This window comes from Stegostoma tigrinum, chromosome 4 (genome assembly GCF_030684315.1).
Source record: "Stegostoma tigrinum isolate sSteTig4 chromosome 4, sSteTig4.hap1, whole genome shotgun sequence".
In the NCBI taxonomy this organism is placed as follows: Eukaryota; Metazoa; Chordata; class Chondrichthyes; order Orectolobiformes; family Stegostomatidae; genus Stegostoma; species Stegostoma tigrinum.
This window is the reverse complement of record NC_081357.1, coordinates 107500041-107522342: the sequence shown is the minus strand read 5'-3', so window position 1 is coordinate 107522342 and position 22302 is coordinate 107500041. Positions and strand designations below refer to the sequence as shown.

Below are 22302 nucleotides of genomic sequence, written 5' to 3'. Positions count from 1 at the left end.
TGAAGATACTATTCTAGAAAATCCCTACAATACTCTGAAAGGAAGAAGAAGAAGACATCATGTAGATATCCAAAATTGAGAGTATTTAATGGAGCAAGAAAAGAGAAAATAATTTAAAATAATTTAAAATAATTTAACTGACAAATTAGCCTAGACATGCAAGTGAAAAAGAATTTTCAAAAATATAAGAGGGGAAATTAGAGATTTCTTTACACCGGTTGCTAAAATCAAATGTGAAGTATGTGGTGATTTTAATGAAGTCAGTTAGGTGGACTGATTGGGATTGAGTTGACAAGACTGGGTTACACCCTTTTGGAAGATAAAAAGAGGGCAATCAAACGTGCCCTGGCTGTCACATTTGTACCGGAGCTTATGTCTTTCATTGGGCTGGTGAATTATTATGGAAAGTTCAGAAATAACCTGGCCTCCATCCAGGAAACTTTGTATCAAATTTTAAAGGGTCGGCCTTGGAAATGGTTGCATGGCCAAGCAATAGCTTTCAGGGAAGTGAAGAAACCGTTTTCATCCTTTTCAGGTTTTGGCACACAATGATCCTAAGCGAGACCTAGTATTGATGTGCGATGCCTCCCCATATGGCTTTGGTGTAATATTAGCTGATAGGTAGCCCAATAGAGAGACATGCCCATTAATGTATACATCTAGGATTTTGGGTAATGCAGAGCATATATGCTCCCAAATAGAGAAGGAAGGTTTGGCAGTCCTATTTGGAATCAGGAAGTTCTATCGATACCTTTTATGGGCTTAAAATTCTAATAATAATGCACCACTAAACCCTGCTAAGTCTATTTTCAAGGGACAGGCAGTGCTGCCCATAGCTTTAGACTGAATTCAGCAGTATGCTGTAAAAATTAAAAATATAATTAGAAATTGGAACAGCACCTGGGAGGCCAAGTGGACCATAGGACATAGGAGCAGAAATTAGGCCATTTGGCCCATCACTTCTGTTTTGCAATTCTGTCATGGTTGATAGATTTCCCAACTCCATTATCCCACCTTCTCCCCATAATTGATCCCCTCAGCAATCAAGAACCTAACTGTCTATGTCTGAAATATACTCAATGACCTGGCCTCCAAAGCCTTCTGTGGCAATGAATCCCAAAGATTCACCACTCTGGCTGATGAAGTTTCTCTTTATCTCCATTATAAAAGAGTCTTCCCTTTACTCTAAGACTATCCCTAGTCTCTCCTGCTAATGGAACCATCTTTCTAATGTCTGCTGTATCCAGGCTTTTCAGTATTCTGTAAGTTTCAATTAGATCCCCCACCCATCCTTATGAACTCTATTGAGTACAGACCCAGAGTCCTTAAATGTTTGTCATATGTTAAGCCTTTCACTTCTGGGATCACTCTTGTGAACTTCCTCTGGACCTGCTGCAGAGCCAATACATCCTTCCTGAGATGTGGGGCCCAAAACGGCTCCCAATATTCTAAATATGGTCTGACCAGAGACTCGTAAAATCTCAGAAGTACATCCCTGCTTTTATATTCTCGTCCTTTCAAAATAAATGCCAACTTTGTATTTGCCTTCCTAACTACTAACTCAATCTGCAAGTCAACCTTCAGAGAATTCTGGCCAAGGACTCAAGTCCGTTTGCACTTTAAATTTCTAAATTTTCTCCCCTTTTTTAGGAAATAGTTTATGCCTCTATTCTTCCTACCTAACACTTTCCCATGTTGTATTCCATCTGCCACTTCTTTGCCCACTCTCCTAACCTGTACAAATCCTGTAGCCTCTGTGCCTCCTCAATACTATCTGTCCCTCCACCTGTCTTTTTATCAACTGTAAACATAGCCAGAATGCCCTCAGTTCCTTTATCTTGATCATCAGTGTATAAAGTGAAAAGTTGTGGTCTCAACATTGACAATTGTGGAACACCATTATTCACTGGCTGCCATCTTGAGAAGTACCCTTTTTTCCCTGCTTTCTGCCAGACAACAATCTTCTTTCCATGCTAGTGTCTTGCCCCTAACGTGCTGTTACATCACAACCTTCAGTGCAGCCCAATGTCAAAGGCCTGTGGAAGTCTAAGTAGACAACATCCACTGGCTCTCCTTTGTCTAACCCGCTCATTACCTCCTCAATTTTAACAAATTTGTCAGGCGTAACATCCCCTTGATGAAATCATGCTGATTTTCCCCTATTTTTCCATGGTCTTCCAAGTATTCAGAAAACTCATGCATCACAATGGACTACAAAACCTCACCAATAACTGAGGCCAGGCCATTCAGCCAATAATTTCCCATAGATTTGTAAAATCCCTACAGTGTGGAAGCAGGGCATTTGGCCCATCAAGTCCATGCTGGCCCTCAGCAGAGCATTCCACCCCTTACCCTATCCCTCCATTTTCTACCCTAGACAGTTTGGGCAATTTAGCAAAGCTAATCTACCTAACCTGCACATCTTTGGACTGTGGGAGCAAACCGGGATACCTAGCAGAAACACACATGGTCATGGGAAGAATGTACAAACTCCACACAGACTGTCGCCCAAGGGTGGAATCAAACACTGCTTCCTGGCAGGATGAAGCAGCAGTGCTAACCACTGGACCACCATGCCATCCCTATCTTTTGCCATACTGCCTTCTTAGACAGAGGGGGGATAGATTAGCGATTTTTTTTTTTTTTTTTTTTTCCCTGTCCTCTGGGCCCTCCCTGACTCCAGTGATTCCAGAAAGATCACTACGAACGCCTCCAATATCTCTTCAGCTACCTCCTTCAGAACTCTGTGTGGTGTAGTCCCCCTGATCCAATTTATTAATCCACCTTCAGACCTTTTCAGTTTTGCTAACACTTCCTCCTTGGTAATAGCCACTATACTCACCTCTGCCCACCCCCCCCGGACTGTCTTGAATTTTTTGGGATGTAGTTCGTGTTTCCCACCATGAAGACTGACACAAAGTAATTATTCAGTTGTTCAGTCATGTCCATGTTCCCCACTACTGTCTGTCCAGTTTCATTTTCCAGCAGTACAACGTCCATTTTTGCCTCTCTTTTACCCTTTATGTATCTAAAGAAACTCACAATTCTCCTTTATATTACTGGCTAGCTTACACTCATAATTAATCTTCTCTCTTTTTTTTAGTTGCCCTCTGTTGGTCTTTATAAGCTCCCCAATCCCCTGGCGTCGCACTGCCCTTCACCATGTTATATGCTTTCTCTTTTGCTTTTATGCTATCCCTGAATTCCCTAATCAGCCATGGTTTCCTCATTGTCCATGCACCATGCTTCTTCTTCCTAGGGATGAATTTTTGCTGTGTCTCCTGAGTTACTCCCCGAAACACCTGCCATTGCCGTTCCGCTCTCATTCCTGCTAGGCTCCACTCCCAGTCAGTTCTGGCCAGCTCCTCCCTTGTGCCTCTGTAGTAGCCTTTATTCCACTGTAACACTGTTGCCTCTGATTTCAGCTTTTCCCTCTCAAATTACAGAATAAATTCTATCATATTATGATCACTGCCTTCTAAGGGTTCCTTCGCCTTAAGCTCTCTTATCAAGTCTGCCTCATTGCGCAACAAATCCAGAATTGCCTATTCCCTAGTGCACTCCACCGTAAGCGGCTCTAAAAAGTCATCTTGTAGATATTCCACAAATTCTATTTCTTGCAATCCACTACTAACCTGATTTTTCCCCCAGTCTGCCTGCATATTAAAATCCCCCATGATCACTGTAACTTTGCCTTTCTTACATACCTTTTCTATCTCCTGGTCTATCTTGTGCTCCAGCTCCTGACTACTGTTTGGGGGCCTGTACATAACTCCCATTATGGTTTTTTTAATGACTTTAGTGGTTCCTCAATTCTACACAAACAAATTCAACATCATCTGACCCGATATCGTTTTTTGCTATCAATATCATTTCTTACTAATAAGGCAACCCCACCTGCTCTGCCCAACTGCCTGCCTTTTTGATAGTGTATATCCTTGGATATTTAGTTCCCAGACCTGAACTTCTTGCAGCCATGTCTCTGTGATGCCCATCATGTCATACCTACCAATTTCAATCTGAGCTACTTTATTTCATGTACAGCATGCATTCAGATGCAACATGTTTTAGTCTTGTATTTACTGTCCCTCTTCTCATTGTCATCTCTTTTTCTGATGTACTTGAGGTTAGATTCCTAACCTTTCAAAAACTGGCCTATTTTGTGTGCTAGAAAGTTTAATAACCTCCTATGAGTTCTCCTTCCATTTTTTTTTAACATACTTTTCCATGCAGTTGTATCCACCCCCACACATGTTAAACTGCTGCTTTGTTTCCCATTGGCCATTATACTTCTTGGAGTTTTACTCTTCACCCCACCACCCCTCCCACCCCAACTTTCTACTTTAAACTCCCTTTGACCTCCCTATTTACCCTTCCTGCTAGAATATTGACCCTGGCCTGGTTCAACTGGAGACCGTTTCAATGATACAGATCCCTCCTGTTCCATTACTGATGCCAGTGCCCCATGAAATAGAACCCCTCTTTCCTGTACCACTCCTTTAGCCACGTGTTTATTTCCTTTGTTCTCGCATCCCTATGTCATTTTGCACGTGGCTCAGGTAGTAATCCAGAGATTATAACCTTTTGAGGACCCGTTCTTTATTTAGTTCCTAGTTCCTGATAATCCCCAAACTGGTCCTCTTTTCTTGTCTAGCCTGTGTTATTTGGCACAACGTGGACCACTACAACTGGATCCTGCCCCGCTCTCTCCAGTATCCTTTCAAGCCGGTCAGAGATGTCCCTCATCCTTTCACTGGACAGGCAACATACCATGTGAGACTGTCAATCCTGCTTACAAAGATAGCGTCTATTCCCCTAATTATAGAATCACCGAAAACTACCACATGCCTTCTTGCTTCCTGCCTCTTGAATGGCCTCCTGAACCACTGTGCCATGGACGGTTGCTTTATCCTCCCCACAGCCTGTTCCTCGTTCACACAGGGAGTAATTACCTTGTATTTGTTAGACAAGGTCAAGATCTGAGGCTCCTCTGTTCCAGAATGAAGGATCTCTGTATCTGATGGTAGACCAGATGGATTACACCCCAAAGTTCTTAAGGAGATGGCTGAAGAGATAGTGGAGGTATTAGTTGTGATCTTACAGGAATCGCTATGGCCAGGGAGGGTCCTAGACGACTGGAAAATACATAACGTGACACCCCGTTTAAAAGGGGAATAAGGCAAAAGACTGAAAATTACAGGCTGATGAGCCTAACCTGAGTAGTGGGTAAGGTTTTAGAGCCCATTGTGAAGGATGAGATTTGTGCATACTTTGAAGTGCATGGTAAGATAGGGTAAAGTCAGCATGGCTTCATGAGGGGAAGGTCATGCCTGACAAACGTGTTAGAATTCTTTTGAGGGAGTAAAAAAACTGGCTAGACCAAGGAGAGCCAACAGATGTTATCTACAAGGACTTCCAGAAGGCCTTTGACAAGGGGCCACACAGGAGGCTGTTGAGTAAGATAAGGGCTTATGGTGTTAGAGGCAAGGTACTAGCATGGAAAGAAGATTGGCTGTCTGGCAGAAAATAGAGACTGGTGTAATCAGAATGGCAGCTGGTGACAAGTGGTATTCCACAAGGGTCATTGTTGGGACCACACCTATTCACTTTATACATATTAATGATCTAGATGAAGGAGCTGAGGGCATTCTGGCTAAGTTTGTGGACTATACAAAGATAGGCAGAGGGACAAATAGTATTGAGGCTGCAGAGAAGCTACAGAAGGATTTGTACAGGTTAGGAGAGCAAGCAAAGAAGTGGTAAATGTAGTACAATGTGGGAAAGTGTGAGGTCATGCACTTTGGTAAGAAGAATAGAAACAACTATTTTCTAAATGAGGAGAAAATTCAGAAGTCTGAACTGCAAAGAGACTTGGGAGTTCTAGTCCAGGATTATCTCAAGGTAAACCTGCAGATTAAGCCAGTAGTTAAGAAAGTAAATGCAACTTTGGCATTTATTTTGAGACGACTTGAATGTAAAGCAAGGATGTACTTCTGAGGCTTTATAAGCCACATTTGAAGTATTGTGCACAGTTTTGGGTCCCATATCTCAGTCAAGATATACTGGCCCTGGAGTGGGCTCAGAGGAGGTTCACAAGAATTGACCCTGGAATGAAAAGCTTAACATATGAAGAACATTGAGGACCTGCGTTTATAATCGATGGAGTTGAGAAGGATGAGGTGGGATCCATTGTTTCCATTGGTAGGAGAGGCTAGTACCTGAGGGCACAACCTTAGAGTATTAGGAAGACCTTTTAGAATGGAGATAAGGAGAAACTTCTTAAGCCAGAGAGTGGTGAATCTATGGAAGCCACTGCCACAGTATGCTGTGGAGGGCAGGTCGTTGAGTATATTTAAGACAGAGATAGATAGGTTCTTGGTTGTCACAGGGATCAAGGATTATGGTGATAAAGCGGGAGAATCAGCCATGACTGAATGGTGGAGCAGACTCTATGGACTGAATGGCCTAATTTCTGCTAATATGTCTCATCGTCTTATAAAATGCCCTAGGAGGAGCTACATAAAGAAAGTGGCCTATGTCCTCTCCCGTGGAGGGAGAGGGATATAGTGATTGTAACAGTGTCAGTGGGTGGACCTCATAGAATATGAGTTCCCTGATTGTACCTGTTAATTTGGTCCAAACAGGGAGCCCTGGCTGACAAATAAGAACAGGAGTGTCAAACAATCAGTTTGAGATCTGGCTCTGAGGGAGCTGGATCAGTGTCAAGGATTCTCCACATATAAATAAAGGGTGACTTGATGACGGGATACTGGCCTCTGGAATTATTTCAGAGTACATACCTGAAAAGATGGTGAAATCAAATTGCACAGAACTTCTTAAGACATTTGGGATATTTAATCGAAGAGGTTTGATTCCCAGTGTTCTGGGTGAAAAACAAAGAAGTGAGACTAATTTGATAGCTTCTTTTCAATGAGCCAGTACAGGAATGATAGGCCAGATGTCTCCCTCTCTGCCATAAGATTCTTATTCCATTAATTTTACACTAGTATTAAAAGCGCTATGTTATTTGCAATGCAGTAGATCTCATAGCTGTGCTCTTAAAATCATGAGCTCAGAATAATTGGGTTGCATATGAGAGATGAGGTCACAGCAAGGTTTACACGTAAGAATTTTAAAATTGTTTCTTCGTTCCAGGACACTAACATTCATAGAGTCATAGAGATATGCAACATGGAAACAGACCCTTCAGACCAACCCGCCCATGCCAACCAATTATCCCAGATAAATCTAGTCCTATTTGCCAGCATTTGGCCCATCTCCCTCTAAACCCATCCTATTCATATACCTAACCAGATTCCTTCTAAATGTTGTACTGGTACCAGGCTCCTCCACCTCCTCTGGCAGTGCATTCCATATATACACCACCCTCTGTGAAAATGTTGCCTCTTGGGTCCCTTTTATGTCTTTCACCTCTCACTTTAAACACGTGCCCTCTATTTTTGGACTCCCCCATCCCTAGGGAAAAGTGGCTAAACCAATGTCCTGTACAACCACAACGTGGTTGGTGAGCAAAGGGTGAATTGGACTAATGCAAGTTGAGATACAAGCAATTTTGGATGACCTTGTGCACAGTGGAGTTAGGACAAGAGGCAGTACGTTGATTCTAGAAGTAGAGTATAGATGAAGCTTTCAGCAGCAGATGAACTGAGGCAGAACGAGAATCATCATTATGCAATGATGGAATTTGGCATGGAAAGGATTTGCATTTGAAAATATGCTTGGGCTGAAGGAGTAGGGATTGCCAAAATCAAAAACTATCATCGAAAGTTCATGAGAGATAATGGGAACTGCAGATGCTGGAGATTCCAAGATAATAAAATGTGAGGCTGGACGAACACAGCAGGCCAAGCAGCATCTCAGGAGCACAAAAGCTGACGTTTCGGGCCTAGACCCTTCATCAGAGAGGGGGATGGGGGGAGGGAACTGGAATAAATAGGGAGAGAGGGGGAGGCGGACCGAAGATGGAGAGTAAAGAAGATAGGTGGAGAGGGTGTAGGTGGGGAGGTAGGGAGGGGATAGGTCAGTCCAGGGAAGACGGACAGGTCAAGGAGGTGGGATGAGGTTAGTAGGTAGCTGGGGGTGCGGCTTGGGGTGGGAGGAAGGGATGGGTGAGAGGAAGAACCGGTTAGGGAGGCAGAGACAGGTTGGACTGGTTTTGGGATGCAGTGGGTGGGGGGGAAGAGCTGGGCTGGTTGTGTGGTGCAGTGGGGGGAGGGGATGAACTGGGCTGGTTGAGGGATGCAGTGGGGGAAGGGGAGATTTTGAAACTGGTGAAGTCCACATTGATACCATATGGCTGCAGGGTTCCCAGGCGGAATATGAGTTGCTGTTCCTGCAACCTTCGGGTGGCATCATGGTGGCAGTGCAGGAGGCCCATGATGGACATGTCATCAAGAGAATGGGAGGGGGAGTGGAAATGGTTTGCGACTGGGAGGTGCAGTTGTTTGTTGCGAACTGAGACTCAGTTCGCAACAAACAACTGCACCTCCCAGTCGCAAACCATTTCCACTCCCCCTCCCATTCTCTTGATGACATGTCCATCATGGGCCTCCTGCACTGCCACCATGATGCCACCCGAAGGTTGCAGGAACAGCAACTCATATTCCGCCTGGGAACCCTGCAGCCATATGGTATCAATGTGGACTTCACCAGTTTCAAAATCTCCCCTTCCCCCACTGCATCCCTCAACCAGCCCAGTTCATCCCCTCCCCCCACTGCACCACACAACCAGCCCAGCTCTTCCCCCCCACCCACTGCATCCCAAAACCAGTCCAACCTGTCTCTGCCTCCCTAACCGGTTCTTCCTCTCACCCATCCCTTCCTCCCACCCCAAGCCGCACCCCCAGCTACCTACTAACCTCATCCCACCTCCTTGACCTGTCCGTCTTCCCTGGACTGACCTATCCCCTCCCTACCTCCCCACCTACACCCTCTCCACCTATCTTCTTTACTCTCCATCTTCGGTCCGCCTCCCCCTCTCTCCCTATTTATTCCAGTTCCCTCCCCCCATCCCCCTCTCTGATGAAGGGTCTAGGCCCGAAACGTCAGCTTTTGTGCTCCTGAGATGCTGCTTGGCCTGCTGTGTTCGTCCAGCCTCACATTTTATTATCATCGAAAGTTCATGGTTCTCTTCTGTCATATTTAGCCAACATATGGTTTGGCATTTTCTGTAAATGATCAGTATTTGTGCCAGTTGTAAAAGTTTGTAAACAAAGACACTAATATACTGAGATATTATAACATATTGCTCTGTTGGTCGCCTTCCTGTAGTATAAAGCTCCTTCGTTCTCAACCATTATTGTAGATCTGATTTTATTTTTTTGTTCCATTTCTGCTTCCTAATTATTGAATTAGAAATAGGGGCATTTTACTGATGCTTCATATCCAGCATACTGGTACTTCAAAATTTAGCACCTCCAATTCATCAATTTTCTTCTGAATTAGTATATTTTAATTCTTTATGGTTGGCTCAAATTACTATTGAGTGAATATAATCAATTTTTCCAATATCTTGAATTACCAGCAATATTGTTATATAATTTAATTGTTTCTCATTAACAAATTAAAATAAATATCACAATAGGACCTTTTATTTTAGTGAAGCTTCACTGAAAAGAATGAAGAGGGTGGGAAAATCATTTTATTTCTGTTCTTTTAACTGTATCTGTTTATCCTTTTTCTTCCTCCTTCCTTCATGCTTGACCTTCCTGCTCCTTCCTTGATCTCAAAGGACTATCACCTTGCTTTATTATTCAAGGTATTTTGAAACATTTGTGTCCTTGAATTCTAACTCTTTATCAAATTAGATAAACAGTACAATGTTCAGAATTTTGATGTCTTAGTTTAAGTATATCATATAGGACAAGAGCTGGTTATAAAGCTACTTTATAGAATTTTTCACAAGGATATATTACGTTGACTTGTTTGAGAACTAGTAAGCATGTGAGTATCCAGTCTTCCTGACACTAAATGAGTCAAAGTACTTAAAAGATTTCTATTAATTTGCTATTTTTCAATTATTTTTAACAGGATACAGGGCATCCATGCACAGCCAACAATCCTGAAAGCTGCTCTACACCAGTGTCACCTCAGCACTTCATAGACCTTTTTAAGTTTTAAACAGAACTATGTATGCTTGAAAGATTTTATTTTAGAGGGTCCCTCTTTTGTAGGCAAGCACTTTGCTGCTTTTCCTGTTCTAGTGCAATACCCATTGTTCTTCCTTTAATTTAAAAACAGGTTTTTAAATAAAAATTGCATATGAAACATTACATTAAGCTTACATTAGGGAAAAGAAATCATGTCGTCTTGTTTCCATAAATAATAAAAACATTGTAACTCCTGGCCAGGTGTTTGCATGGAGTTAATTCTTAATTTGAAAGCTTCAATAATGTTACAACTTGAGTTTAAATAGATATTTTTGCACAACATGGCGTATCTAGTCTGACATGTGATTTAGTCAACAAAATAATTGCTTTAGCGTTTTTTTAGCAGCCCATATTTAAGATCCTGTGAGTTTGATGCAATTCATAATCTAGTGTACAATAATTTTAAAACAAAAAGCACTTTGTTATGTTTTTAAGCTGCCTTTTGAAGAGAACATTGGCCCTTACAAAGTATTATGTACGATCAGTATTCTTTAAGACTCCTCCACATGAATGGAATTAAACTATGTTACTGCTTTGAATTGTAATACCCAAGGTATTTTCAAAGATATATTGTGAATGTACATTATTTTGTAAAACAATCATTCCAGCTGCCTATAATGTTACTGGTATAAGAAGCTTATCTGAAAGTAAATACTATATTCTTATAAGCTTGTGATGCAGAATACACAGTTGCTGTTTAATATTGGAAAAAAATTTCCATGAATGAATTCAGTATGTAGGTTTTTTTAGTGCAGAAACAGTAATATACTGCCAAAACCTCGTATCATGTAAATATTTGGAGAATTGGAAGAAATAAAGAGATTTTGATTGACCCCTGATTGATTAATCTATTCACTTGTATTTTACTAGAAACTGAAGTCTTGGGAGATGTACTCTGTTTATAAAGTGCCAACCTTTTTGTATTCATTTTTACTTATAAAGTTGAAGAATAACTACTTTGTTTCCCTTTTTATTCCTGTGCTGCATTTGCTGTGGTAGAAATGTGATTTTTAAAAAAACTGGCTCTGTTCTGCCATGCATAAGCCATAGAAAGTGCTTTGTGATTGATCCAGATACAGTCAGTGACTCTTCCTCATATCTGAATTAGTACTGACAGATAAATGACCATATACATGCTTTTGACTTTTTTTATCAAATCTCCCTATACGGGCATGTTTTTTCATGCCATCTCCAGCTGAGGTTGGAATTTGACCTGACATTCTAGCCCAGCGGTAGGGACGCTACCAGTACACCACTAGACCTCATTTTTGTGGAACCGTCCTTGTTTCATTCCTATTCAGGACGCACACCCACAGCTCTTTCTCTAATGATGATGTCATTAGTGCTGCCTCCTGCTCTGATCTGGAAATGAAAATGTTTATCAAAATTTTTTGGTTTCCAATTTCTGTCCTTCTCTCCACTTTACCAGGTCCATCTGACTTTTCCCTTCCTTGATGTCATATTTCCATTTCTGAAGCAGGCTATCCACCAGTATCCAGTACAAATCCATTAATGCCACAGTTACCACTACTAGACTTTCTTACGTGCTGCTTCTTTCAAAGATTCCATTCCACTTTTCCCAGTTTTTTTCCATCTCTGTTGTATCTGGTCCGATGACGACATCAGCCACTGGAATGTCTTCTAACCTCCATTTTTCTTAACCGACGTGCTCATCCCCACTCTCCTCCATGCTTACTATTTCTCAGACTTATGCCTTCAGCCCCTACCCTCTGTTCCAGAACAAGAGGGTTGCCTTAGTCCTCACTTCTCCATACTGCTAGTCTCTGCATTCAAAGAATAATTCACTGCCACCTTCAGCAGGGTGCCACCCCCACACACAGCTTCCCCTCCTTTCCACTGCAGCATTCTGCAAAGATCCATTGTCTCTTTGAAGTCCGGTCCATTCTTCTGCCATGCTAAACACTTGTTCATTCCTGCATATCACCTTATCTTGCAATTGCAGAAAGAATGACATAACTCCATTCCTCTCTTGCCTTACCATTCATGACCACAAATACACCTTCCGGGTGAAATAGCATTTTACGTGCACTTCTTTCAATCTAATATACTATGTTCACTCTTCTCGGTGCGGTCTACTTTGGCAGGATAAAATACTGACGAGGTGACAGCTTAGCGAAACACCTTCAATCTGTCCATAAGAGTAACCTTGATGACTTCTGTTCCAAGTACATCCATCTTGAATATTTTATTTTACAGTTTATTTACCATTGTTGCTTTCAGTCTCCCTCCTAGTATTTGTAAACGCTTGCTTTCATTATCGTATCTTCTTCCTCGATGACTGGCTCTGCTTTACCACCCACTGTTCTAACTGTTTTGAATCCACCAAAGATTATAGGTTATTTTTGATGTACAGTGTTTCTCAGTAAGCTGCTCCCTCATTCTGAGATCCACACTATGTCTTGCAGCAACTCATGTAAACTTGGCTGTGCATGCTCTCTATTCAGTGCTGCTTCACACTATCTCAAAGCTTTGCTGGTCCTTCGTACCATTTCATTATTCTCTTCTTTTGAGATGTTAAGGAACTTGAGCTCTAAAGCCTGGTAGATACTTAAGCCCCTCTAGATTCATCCTTCATGCCCTTTCCCTCTGAATCCATCACTTGTTCTAATCCCACTTCTTGCCACATATTCACCGTACTCTCTGACCTTCCTGTCTTTGCTGAACAGTCTGTGTTCAGCAAAGAACATAGTTTTATTCTTTTACGTTTAATTATAGTTATTTAAGGGAAACAAATATTGCTTTATTCCAAGTGAATTCATGAAGGGAGCAATCAGTTAGGATAGACATACGGTGCCTAATATACTGGCTTTGTAAAACCCGCTCTGATTCTAGCATTTTTTTGTCTGTGTGTATTGCTGGCTTTTATACTGAAGGAATCCCAGTGAATTTCCCTCCAGAAATAACTGTTATAACCCATTGGGTAACTTACTGGAAATCAAGCCTTGCTATTCCACAAGTTTTCAAAATGTGAAAAGATTTTGTTAAACTAAATTTACCTGACTAACAAACTTGGTTGGAAAGAATATACTAGGTTTGTACATTTGACCAGAAGAGGACAATTTATTATGAAATCGCCTTTAACTGATGGAAACAAAAATATGAATTACTAACTGCAAACTCTGCAACTTTACCCCAGTTTAACAGCTGAAGCACACCGACACACACATGGATTTTAAAGGTGAAAGGAAAGGAAAGTACAGTCTATTGTGCCAATCTAGGGTGCAGGATTCAGTGAGAGGTTTTAGTTTGAAGTTGTTCAGTTTCTTTCGATACCTTTTTGGTGCTTGCTGGCAACACGAGATTGTTTACACCAAAGTTCAGTCTTTCAGTTACTGATTTGAATTGACACTTTAAATGGTCTGGAAAGCTTTCCTTTTTACCTTCCTTCAGCAGAAGAATTTTACAGGAAAAAACGTGGATGAGGAAAAACTAGCTGGAGCTGAATTCTGTTACTTTTCACACCCAGGAGGTGGAGGAGGAGCTATATTTTGACGCTTTTCCTTCAGAAGTTAGGTTCTGTTGTGTATTTCCATTAAACCCAAATGCTGTATTAATACCTCAGTTATTTCTGCCTTCCCAGTTCTGGCAGGGAACATCTTTGTGGTTTTTTTTGGTATTGTTGCATTTTCAGGAAGGATATCTTTTCCACTTGTAGGAAAACCTTCATAATTTCTAATGTCACGTTTATATTTTGATATATACCTGGTTTCCTTTTTACCTTTTATCTCTTAGCTTAAACTTTGCAATTCCAAAACCATCTTTTTAAAAAGAAGTTCATAACTCATAGCAAAGATATATCCTAGTGATGAATCAGCATTAGAGGAAGAGAATAGCTCAACCCTGGTTAACCAGGGAAGTTGAATATAGTAGTAGTTTGCCACATGGGAAGAAAAAAAAATTAATGGTAAACCAGAGGATCAGGAATACCACAGAAGGAAAGTTTTTGAAGGCCAAAAAGAATAAAGACACTGATAAACTAACAAGTAATGTGAAAGCTGACAATAAGAACTTTATTGCCTTTTTTTCCCTTTAAATATATTTAATGAACATTGGGCCCTAAGAGAATGTGGCTGGGGTAACCATGATGGGGTACTGGGAAATAGCAGAGGAGTTGAACAAATACTTTGCATCAGTCCTCATGGTAGAGGATACAAGTAGCATTCCAAACAAGTCAAATAATGAAGGGACTAGTGAGAAGGAAACTGCCAACTGCTCCTATTCAAAAATAGAGCGATAGTTACTTGAATATCTGTCATTGGGTCAATGTTAAGAGTTTATTATAACGAATGTGATAGCAGAGCATTTGGAAACTCTTATGATCAAACAGAGTCATTTTAAAAAAATAGTATTCAAGTTCAGAGAGCAATGAGGAAGGCAAATGGAATGTTGGCCTTTATTTCAATGAATGGACTGTAAAAGTAGAAAGGTTTTGAGAAAACTACACAAAGCTCTGGTCAAGTCACAGCTGAAATACTGTGAACAGTTCCAGTCCTCTTGTCCAAAGAAAAATATACTGGCATAGGAGGCAGTCCAGAGAAGGTTCACTAGGTTGACACCTGATATGGTGAAACTGTTTTATGAGGAAAGATTAAGTGGATTGGCCTGTACTCTGTGGAAATTAGTAGAATAGGAGCCAACTTTATTGAAACATTAAGAATTGGGAGAACTTGACAGGGTAGATCCAAAGGGATTCTTTTCCCTTGTAGGAGGTTTGAGGATCAGAGGGCATAATCTCCGAGCAAGGGGTTACCCATTTAAGACAGACTTAGGCAGGATTTTTTAAAATCCCTCCAATGTGGAAACAGGCCCTTTGGCCCAACAAGTCCACACCAAACCTCAGAACAACCCACCCAGACCCATCTCCTATAACCCACCTAATCTACACCTCCTTGAACACTATGAGCAATTTTGCATGGCCAATCCACCTACCCTGCACATCTTTGGACTGTGGGAAGAAACCCACGCAGACACAGGGTGAATGTGCAAACTCCACACAGACAGTCACCCGCGGCTGGAATCAAACCCGGGTCCCTGGCGCTGTGAGGTAGCAGTGCTAACCACTGAGCCACCGTGCCACCCTAATGGTGATGGTGGGGAATCTGTAAAATTCTTTACTACAGAAAGCTGAAAAGGCTGGGTCGTTAAGTGTATATATAAGGCTAAGATTTTTTTTATCAGTAATTGAGTCAAACATTATAATGAAAGGGAAAATGGTGTTGAGCATTGTCGGATCAACCCATGATGTCATCGAATGGCAAAGCAGACTTGATTGGCTGAAATGCCTATTACTACTCATGTCTTATGATATTTTGTTTCCAAACCCATATTCCTGAAGCTTTTGTAAAGATTGATTTTTTTTTAAAGAAAGGAAACACTATGAGCAATATATTGTTATGCATGTTTAGTCTGTGCTTACTAACCATACCAATGTATTTTCCAGCATATTTGGCTATATGCTTGAATAAAAATTAACCTGGTAACTGTTCAGGAAACAGTTTGAGCTGTCTCCGCATTTTCAAATGTTTTTTGATAAATGACAGAATGGACTTGCCTCATGGTCCAGATGGTAAACAAATACTGAAAGAAGGAGCAAATATGGGCCATATGTCCCCTTGAACATGCTCTGTGATTCAGTAAGATCATGACTAAACTTTTGCATTAATTCCATGTACACATATCTCTTAGTGCATAATGGTGTCTGTTTCTGATCTAGAGAATAATAAAAACTGACAACCCTCCTAATAAATAGGTGTCTGCTCATTTCCATGGTAAATGATCAACCTCTTCTATCTTCAGACTGTGACCCCTAGTTCTAAACTTGGAGACAACAGGCTGTCAGCAACAATCAAACCGTGTGAGAGTACTAGAAGAAGTGAAAAGTTACCTATAAACTACATTTAATGAAAGAAAAGCCCAGATTATGTCCTGTTCAGGGACTTTCCCCTGCACTCCAGCAAATTCAGCTTCTTGGCTATCAATAAGTGACGGAAGAGGTTATTGGTGCCAAGAAGCACTTACCCAGGAGCCAGCAGTTCAGTGATGCTCAGTTTGGGCAATTCTATCACAGTTACTCAGCTCATGGCCTTATTACAGTCTTAGTGCAAAGATGAACAAAAGGTCTGAAATCCAGAAGTGAGATGAAAATGACAGACTTAAATCAAGATAGCGTTTGACTATGAAAGTTAGCTGATGGTGAGAATGGGAAGTAATGTTGATGCTTTCCAGTTTAGGGTAAGGTACAGGAAATAAGATCAATGTACTACTCATGGACCAGAAAAAGAGGTGAAGCACGGGATCTAAATAATATTGGAAGAAGGAAAGTTCCACACATCACAAAACGATGGTTATTGCCAGATCCCATTTAGCCCTTTGTTTTTACAAAAGAGTTACACATTTCTGAGGTAATTGACCCTAGATCTCCTTTAGAAATGTGTGGCTGTATTTCTATTCTGATAGCTCTTCTGTTGCACAGAACCGGGGAAAGCATGTCAGGTCCTGGGAGTGTTATGTCTGGTGTTTGAGGGTGTGAGAGATAAATATGGAGTTTTTAATCATTACCCAGGTGTTAGACTATGTACTTAGAGAACTGTTTTAGTTAATTTCATTGGACCATCCAATATCTTTAACTTAAATGGAGACTTTCGGCAGTTTCTTGACATAGAGGAATTGCCCAGAGGAAGATTTAATTTCCGAGGCAATTCCTTTGAGCAACATCCATCTGCACTGAAATAATGGCCGTCTGGCCTGTGGAGAATCCTGTCTCATTATAAACTTTAATCACAGCAATATATTTTAGGTTACGTTTTCTATCGTGACATCTCAGGTTTCTTTGTGTGTATATATTCCTTTGATGCTAAAAGTATCCTTTATCAATTTCAAAGCAACCTAATTTCATATTGCATAAAATCAAAAGGAGTGTTTCTCTTTACCTTATTGAATAGTGATTGATACAGCATGATACTTCAGAGGCCAGTGGTGTATTGTGTAAGATTCTGTTTTTATTTCAACAGCACATGAGCCTGTTTCTGCTGTAGTGATGCTGGTGGATGGAAGATCTGTCTACCAGCACTATGATACCAATTATGTGTACATTGCAAGATCAAATTTAATCATGCACCAAAAGTGCAACTCACGCATAACACTGAGCAGCAGTCTAAATTACTGAGTGGAGATTGTTAAAGGTGAGATTGAGAAGTCAGAAATTATTGCACACATTGGTAGGAATGACATTTTTAGGGAAAAGAGTAAAGCAGTAATGAGTGGTTTTAAGGGGTTAGGTAAAAGATTAAAAAATAGAAGCTTGAAAGTAGTAATTTCTGGCTTACTCCCAACGCCAAACTCAAACGAGGGAAGGAACAAAAGGTTAAAGGAGACAAATCAGTGGCTGAAGAGCTGGTGTAATGTTCAGTGATTCAGGTTTTTGGACAATTGGAATGTCGTTTGGGGTAGAACTGTTCAAAAAGGATGGGTCTAACCTAAGCTGGAAAGGGACTAGTGTCTTAGCAGGGAGTTTTGCTCATTCCACTAAAGGTGACTTTATAATGATAGAGAGGGGAGTGGAGGAATTCTGAGCACCGGTGCAAATGGAATGATTAATTGGGAAGGTCCTGAATGTGAGGAGAGCACATCAATCAGAAAGGAAAGACAACAGCAAGTCAGAGTATGTAGTAACTCTGAAGAACTAAATTGCATTTATTTCAATGCAGGGGGTCTTACAAGTAAGGCTGATGAAGCCAGGGCATGTTAAAGAATGTAAGAATGGGAAATTATGGCTATTACAGAAACTTAGCTGAGAGATGGATAAGACTGACAGCTCAACGTTTTGAGTTTTAGAATCTATAGGAGGGATAAGAAAAGGAAGCAAGAAAGGAGAGGTGGTGTGGTGTTTCTGATTAAGGAATACATTACTACTGTAACTAGGGAAGATATTTATGAAAAATTGTCCCGTGAAAATCTATGGGTAGAAACTACAAATAAGAAAGGAAAGATCACTTGATGGGATTGTATAATAGGATCACTTAATAGTAAAAGGGAAATTGTGAAACAAAAATGTAGGGAGATCTCAGATATATGTAAGCATAATAAGGTTGTAATAATGGGGGATGATTTTAATCTTGCAAACATTGACAGGGGCAACCATAGTGTTAAAGGTTTGGATTGTGAGGAATTTGTCAAATGAGTTCAAGAAAATTTTCTAAATCAATATGTGGATGCTCCGAGTAGAGAAGGATCAAAACCAGACATCTTTTGGGCAACAAGGCAGGGCAAGAGACTGAAGTAAAAGTGGGGCAACACTTTCGGTCTAGTGATCATAATTTATTAGTTTCAAAATGGTTATGGTAAAGGATTGGCCTTCCATAAAAGTTAACAATTTTAATTGGAGTAAGATAAATTTTAATGGTAAGAGAAAAGAATTTTCAGAAGTTGACTGGAGTAGGGAAAAGGACATCTGATAAATGGGATGCATTCAAAGTGTGATGACAAGTTTGGAGGCATTTTGTTCCTGTTAGAGTGAAGGGTAAGGCTGGTAAGCTTAAGGAACAATGGATGAATAAAGATGTTGAGGTTCTAGTCAAGAATAAAAGGCAGTCTTATTTTACACACAGACAACTTGGATCAAATGAATCTCTTAATCAATATAAATAGTGTAGGGACATTCTTGAGAGAAATCAGGAAGGCAAAGAAGGGATATCAGAGAGCATTGGCATATAAGGTTAAGGATAATCCAACAAGATTCTACAAATACATTAAGAGCAACAGGGTAACTAGAGAAAGGGTAAGCCCTCTTAAAGATCAAGGAGGGTGCCTTTGTGTTGAACCCCAGGAGATGGGAGAGATACTAACTGAATATTTTGTGCCAGATTTTACTGTGGAGAAATAAACTTTGATGTTTTAAAAACAGTCCACGTTACAGAGGAGGATGTTCAGGAGGTCTTTGAGGATACAAAGATGGAAAGATCTCTGGGACCTGATCTAATATATCCCAGAAAGTTGTGGGGGAGAAAATTACAAAACACCTTGCAGAAATATTTGCGTCATCTATAACTACAGGTGAGGTGCCTGGTGACTGGAGGGTGGCTATTCTTGTACTTTTGTTTAAGAAAGGATGTAAGGAAACTGGGGAATTACAGACCTGTGAGTCTGACTTCACTTGTGGGTAAATTGTTGGAGGTGATTGTAAAAGATTGGATTTGTGGACACTTAGAGAAGCAAAAATTGATTTGGGATAATCAATATGGTTTTATGTGAGGAAAATTGTACCTCAGTAACTTGATTGTATTTTTTTGAGGAAGTTACCAAAAAGATTGATGATTGCAGAGCAGTAGCTGTTGTTTATTTGGATTTTACTAAAACCTTTTACAGCGTTCTGCATGGTGGATTAATTAGTAAAGTTAGGTCACATGGAATTCAGGGTGAGTTTGCCAATTGGACACAAAATTAGGTTAATGTCAGGAGACAGAGAGTAATGGTAGAGGGTTATTTTTTGGACTGAAGGCCTGTCACTAATGGTGTTCCACAGGGATCAGTTCTGGGTCCTCTTTTGTTTGTCATTTATATAAATGATTCAGATGAGAATATAAAAGGCATGGTTAGTAAGTTTGCAGACAACACCAAAATTGGTGGCACAGTAGACAGTGAAGGAGGTTTGCTAAAATTAGATTAGACTAGATTCCCCACAATGTGGAAACAGGCCCTTCAGCCCAACAAGTCCACACTGCCCCTTGAAGCATCCCACCCAGACCCATCCCCCTATAACCCACACATCCCTGAACACTATGGGCAATTTTAGCATGGCCGATCCACCTAATCTGTACATCTTTGGATTGTGGGAGAAAACTGGAGCACCTGGAGGAAACCCATGCAGACACGGGGAGAACGTGCAAACTCCACACAGACAGTTGACCGAGGCTGGAATCAAACCCAGGTCCCTGGTGCTGTGAGGCTACAGTGCTAACCACTGAGCCACCGTGCCGCCCCAAAGATTACAAAGGAATCTTGATCAAATGGGTCAATAGGCTGAAAATGGCAGATAGAGTTCAATCTGGATAAATGCGAGATATTGCATTTTGGTAAAACAAACGAGGGTTTGGGTAGGGTGTAAGTACATAATTCTTGACTCAGCACAGTGGCTCAGTGGTTAGCACTGCAGCCTCACAGCACCAGGGGACCCAGGTTCAATTCCAGCCTCAGGCAACTGTCTATGCGGAGTTTGCACGTTCTCCCTGTGTCTGCGTGGGTTTTCTCCAGGTGCTCCGGTTTCCTCCCACACTCCAAAGATGTGCAGGCTAGGTGGATTGGCCATGCTAAACTGCCACTAGTGTTCAGGGGCGTGTGGGTTACGGGGGATGGGTCTGGGTGGGACGCTTCAAGGGGCGGTGTGGACTTGTTGGGCCGAAGGGCCTGTTTCCACACTGTAGGGAATCTAATCTGATCATATATAGACAGGACGGTTTACAAAAAAAGCATTTGGCATGCTTGCCTTCATTGCTCAGTCCTTTGAGTTTAGAAGTTGGGCAGTCGTGTAGAGGCCTCTTGTGGAATATTGCGTCCCGTTGTGGTCATCCAGCTATAGGAAGAATATTATGCTGGAGAGGGTTCAGAAGAGATTTACCAGGATGTTACCTGGTACAGAATGTTTGTTATAAAGACAGGCTGAATAGGCTGGGACTTTTTTCACTGCAGCATAGGAGGTTGAGAGGTAACCTTATAGGAATTTAAATGATGAGGGACATAGGTAGAGTTAATGATAGTTGCCTTTTCCTAGGGTGGGGGATTTCAAGACTGGGGGCACATTTTTAAGATGAGAGGAAAGAGATTTAAAAAAAGATGAGGGGCAATTTTTTTACACAGACGATGGTTTGCCTGTGGATAGAACTTCCTGAGGAAGTGGTGGAAATGGGTACAATTACAATATTTAAAAGACATTTGGATAGACACATGAATAGGAAAGGTTTGGAGGAATATGGTCCATGAGCAGGCCAGTGAGACTAGGCTAGTTTGGCATTATGTTTGACATGGAATGGTTGGACCGAAGGGTCTGTTTTAGTGTTGTATGATTCTGTGCCTCTCTTAGATTGGGTTGAGGTTCTGGAATGCTAGTTCAGTGACATTACCACTATGCCACCATCTCACCAAATCAACTTCATTCTCCTGGCCTAATTTCATGTCTTTTGATAATTATCAATATCTGTTGTCTTAGATACGTTAATTGAGTGAGCATCCAAAAACCAAAAATAAAACATCCAAGAATACAAAGCCCAAAATAATTTGTCCACAGCTCAGTTCTGGCAGCCTCAACATTTTAAGTCTATGATCACTATTTTTCACATCTTCAGCCAATGACAGCATCATCTCTGCACCTACCCCTGTCAAACCCTCAGCATTTTATACATTTCAGCAAGATCAGCTTTCATTCTTCTAAATAGTCAATGCCAGTTCTAATTTGTTTCTGGGCTTTCTCATTCTTGGAATCAATCTTGTGCACATTTGATGTACTCTGACCATGCATGTATATTTACCCCATCAAGGAAAGAAAATAAAACAGTCTCACCAAGGTGTTACAGAATCGTAGCAAGACTTTTTACTTTTGTACACCATCCTTGAAATAAAAGTGATATTCCTGGTTGGCATATTTATTTTGGAGCCTGTGCCCACAACTCATTTTCCTTCAGTTTTACAAGTGTTCAATACAAAACACTATACCAAGCTTAGTAAAGAGAATCTTATGACCAATTGGCAAATCCAAAGTTTTCTCAAACAATGGAATAACAGTGAGAAAATTCACAGTCAATATTTTAGGTTTCACTGTCCTTTTTAATTGATAATTTCAATTGTTTGCTTGTGATTCATCTTTGTAGACCTTAAGATTTTTTCCTCTTTCTTGTAGGAAATCTCTCAACTCAAAAGACAGGTTTAATTTTACATATTCAATTTGTTCAATGTTTCTTTTCCAGAATTTTCCACCTTGAGTTTGCTGCAAGTGAAAATTGACAATAACTGTACAATGTTGATTAGAGAGAAGAATTATATTTCAGCATCACCTCCTGGGAGCTTGTTTACATGTATATCAATAAATTTTACATTTCCAAGCAAGTGAAAAGTAAACAAAAAA

The 22302-nt window shown here is 40.8% G+C and overlaps 1 protein-coding gene across 4 annotated transcripts in view; it reads left to right on the top strand.

Annotated features, from left to right (window-relative positions):
* The window catches only part of fbxo25 (F-box protein 25), a 48035-nt gene extending 36910 nt beyond the window's left edge, over window positions 1–11125 (top strand). For 3 of the 4 annotated variants that reach the window (XM_048531847.2, XM_048531846.2, XM_048531844.2), the window contains 2 exons: window positions 9752–9778; window positions 10051–11125. In XM_048531847.2, the coding sequence (XP_048387804.1) occupies window positions 9752–9778; window positions 10051–10140 (117 nt within the window). In that variant the 3' untranslated portion in view covers window positions 10141–11125. The remainder of the gene's footprint in view (window positions 1–9751; window positions 9779–10050) is intronic. The other variant, XM_048531845.2, reaches the window with a different exon arrangement.
* Window positions 11126–22302: the final 11177 nt, after the last annotated feature.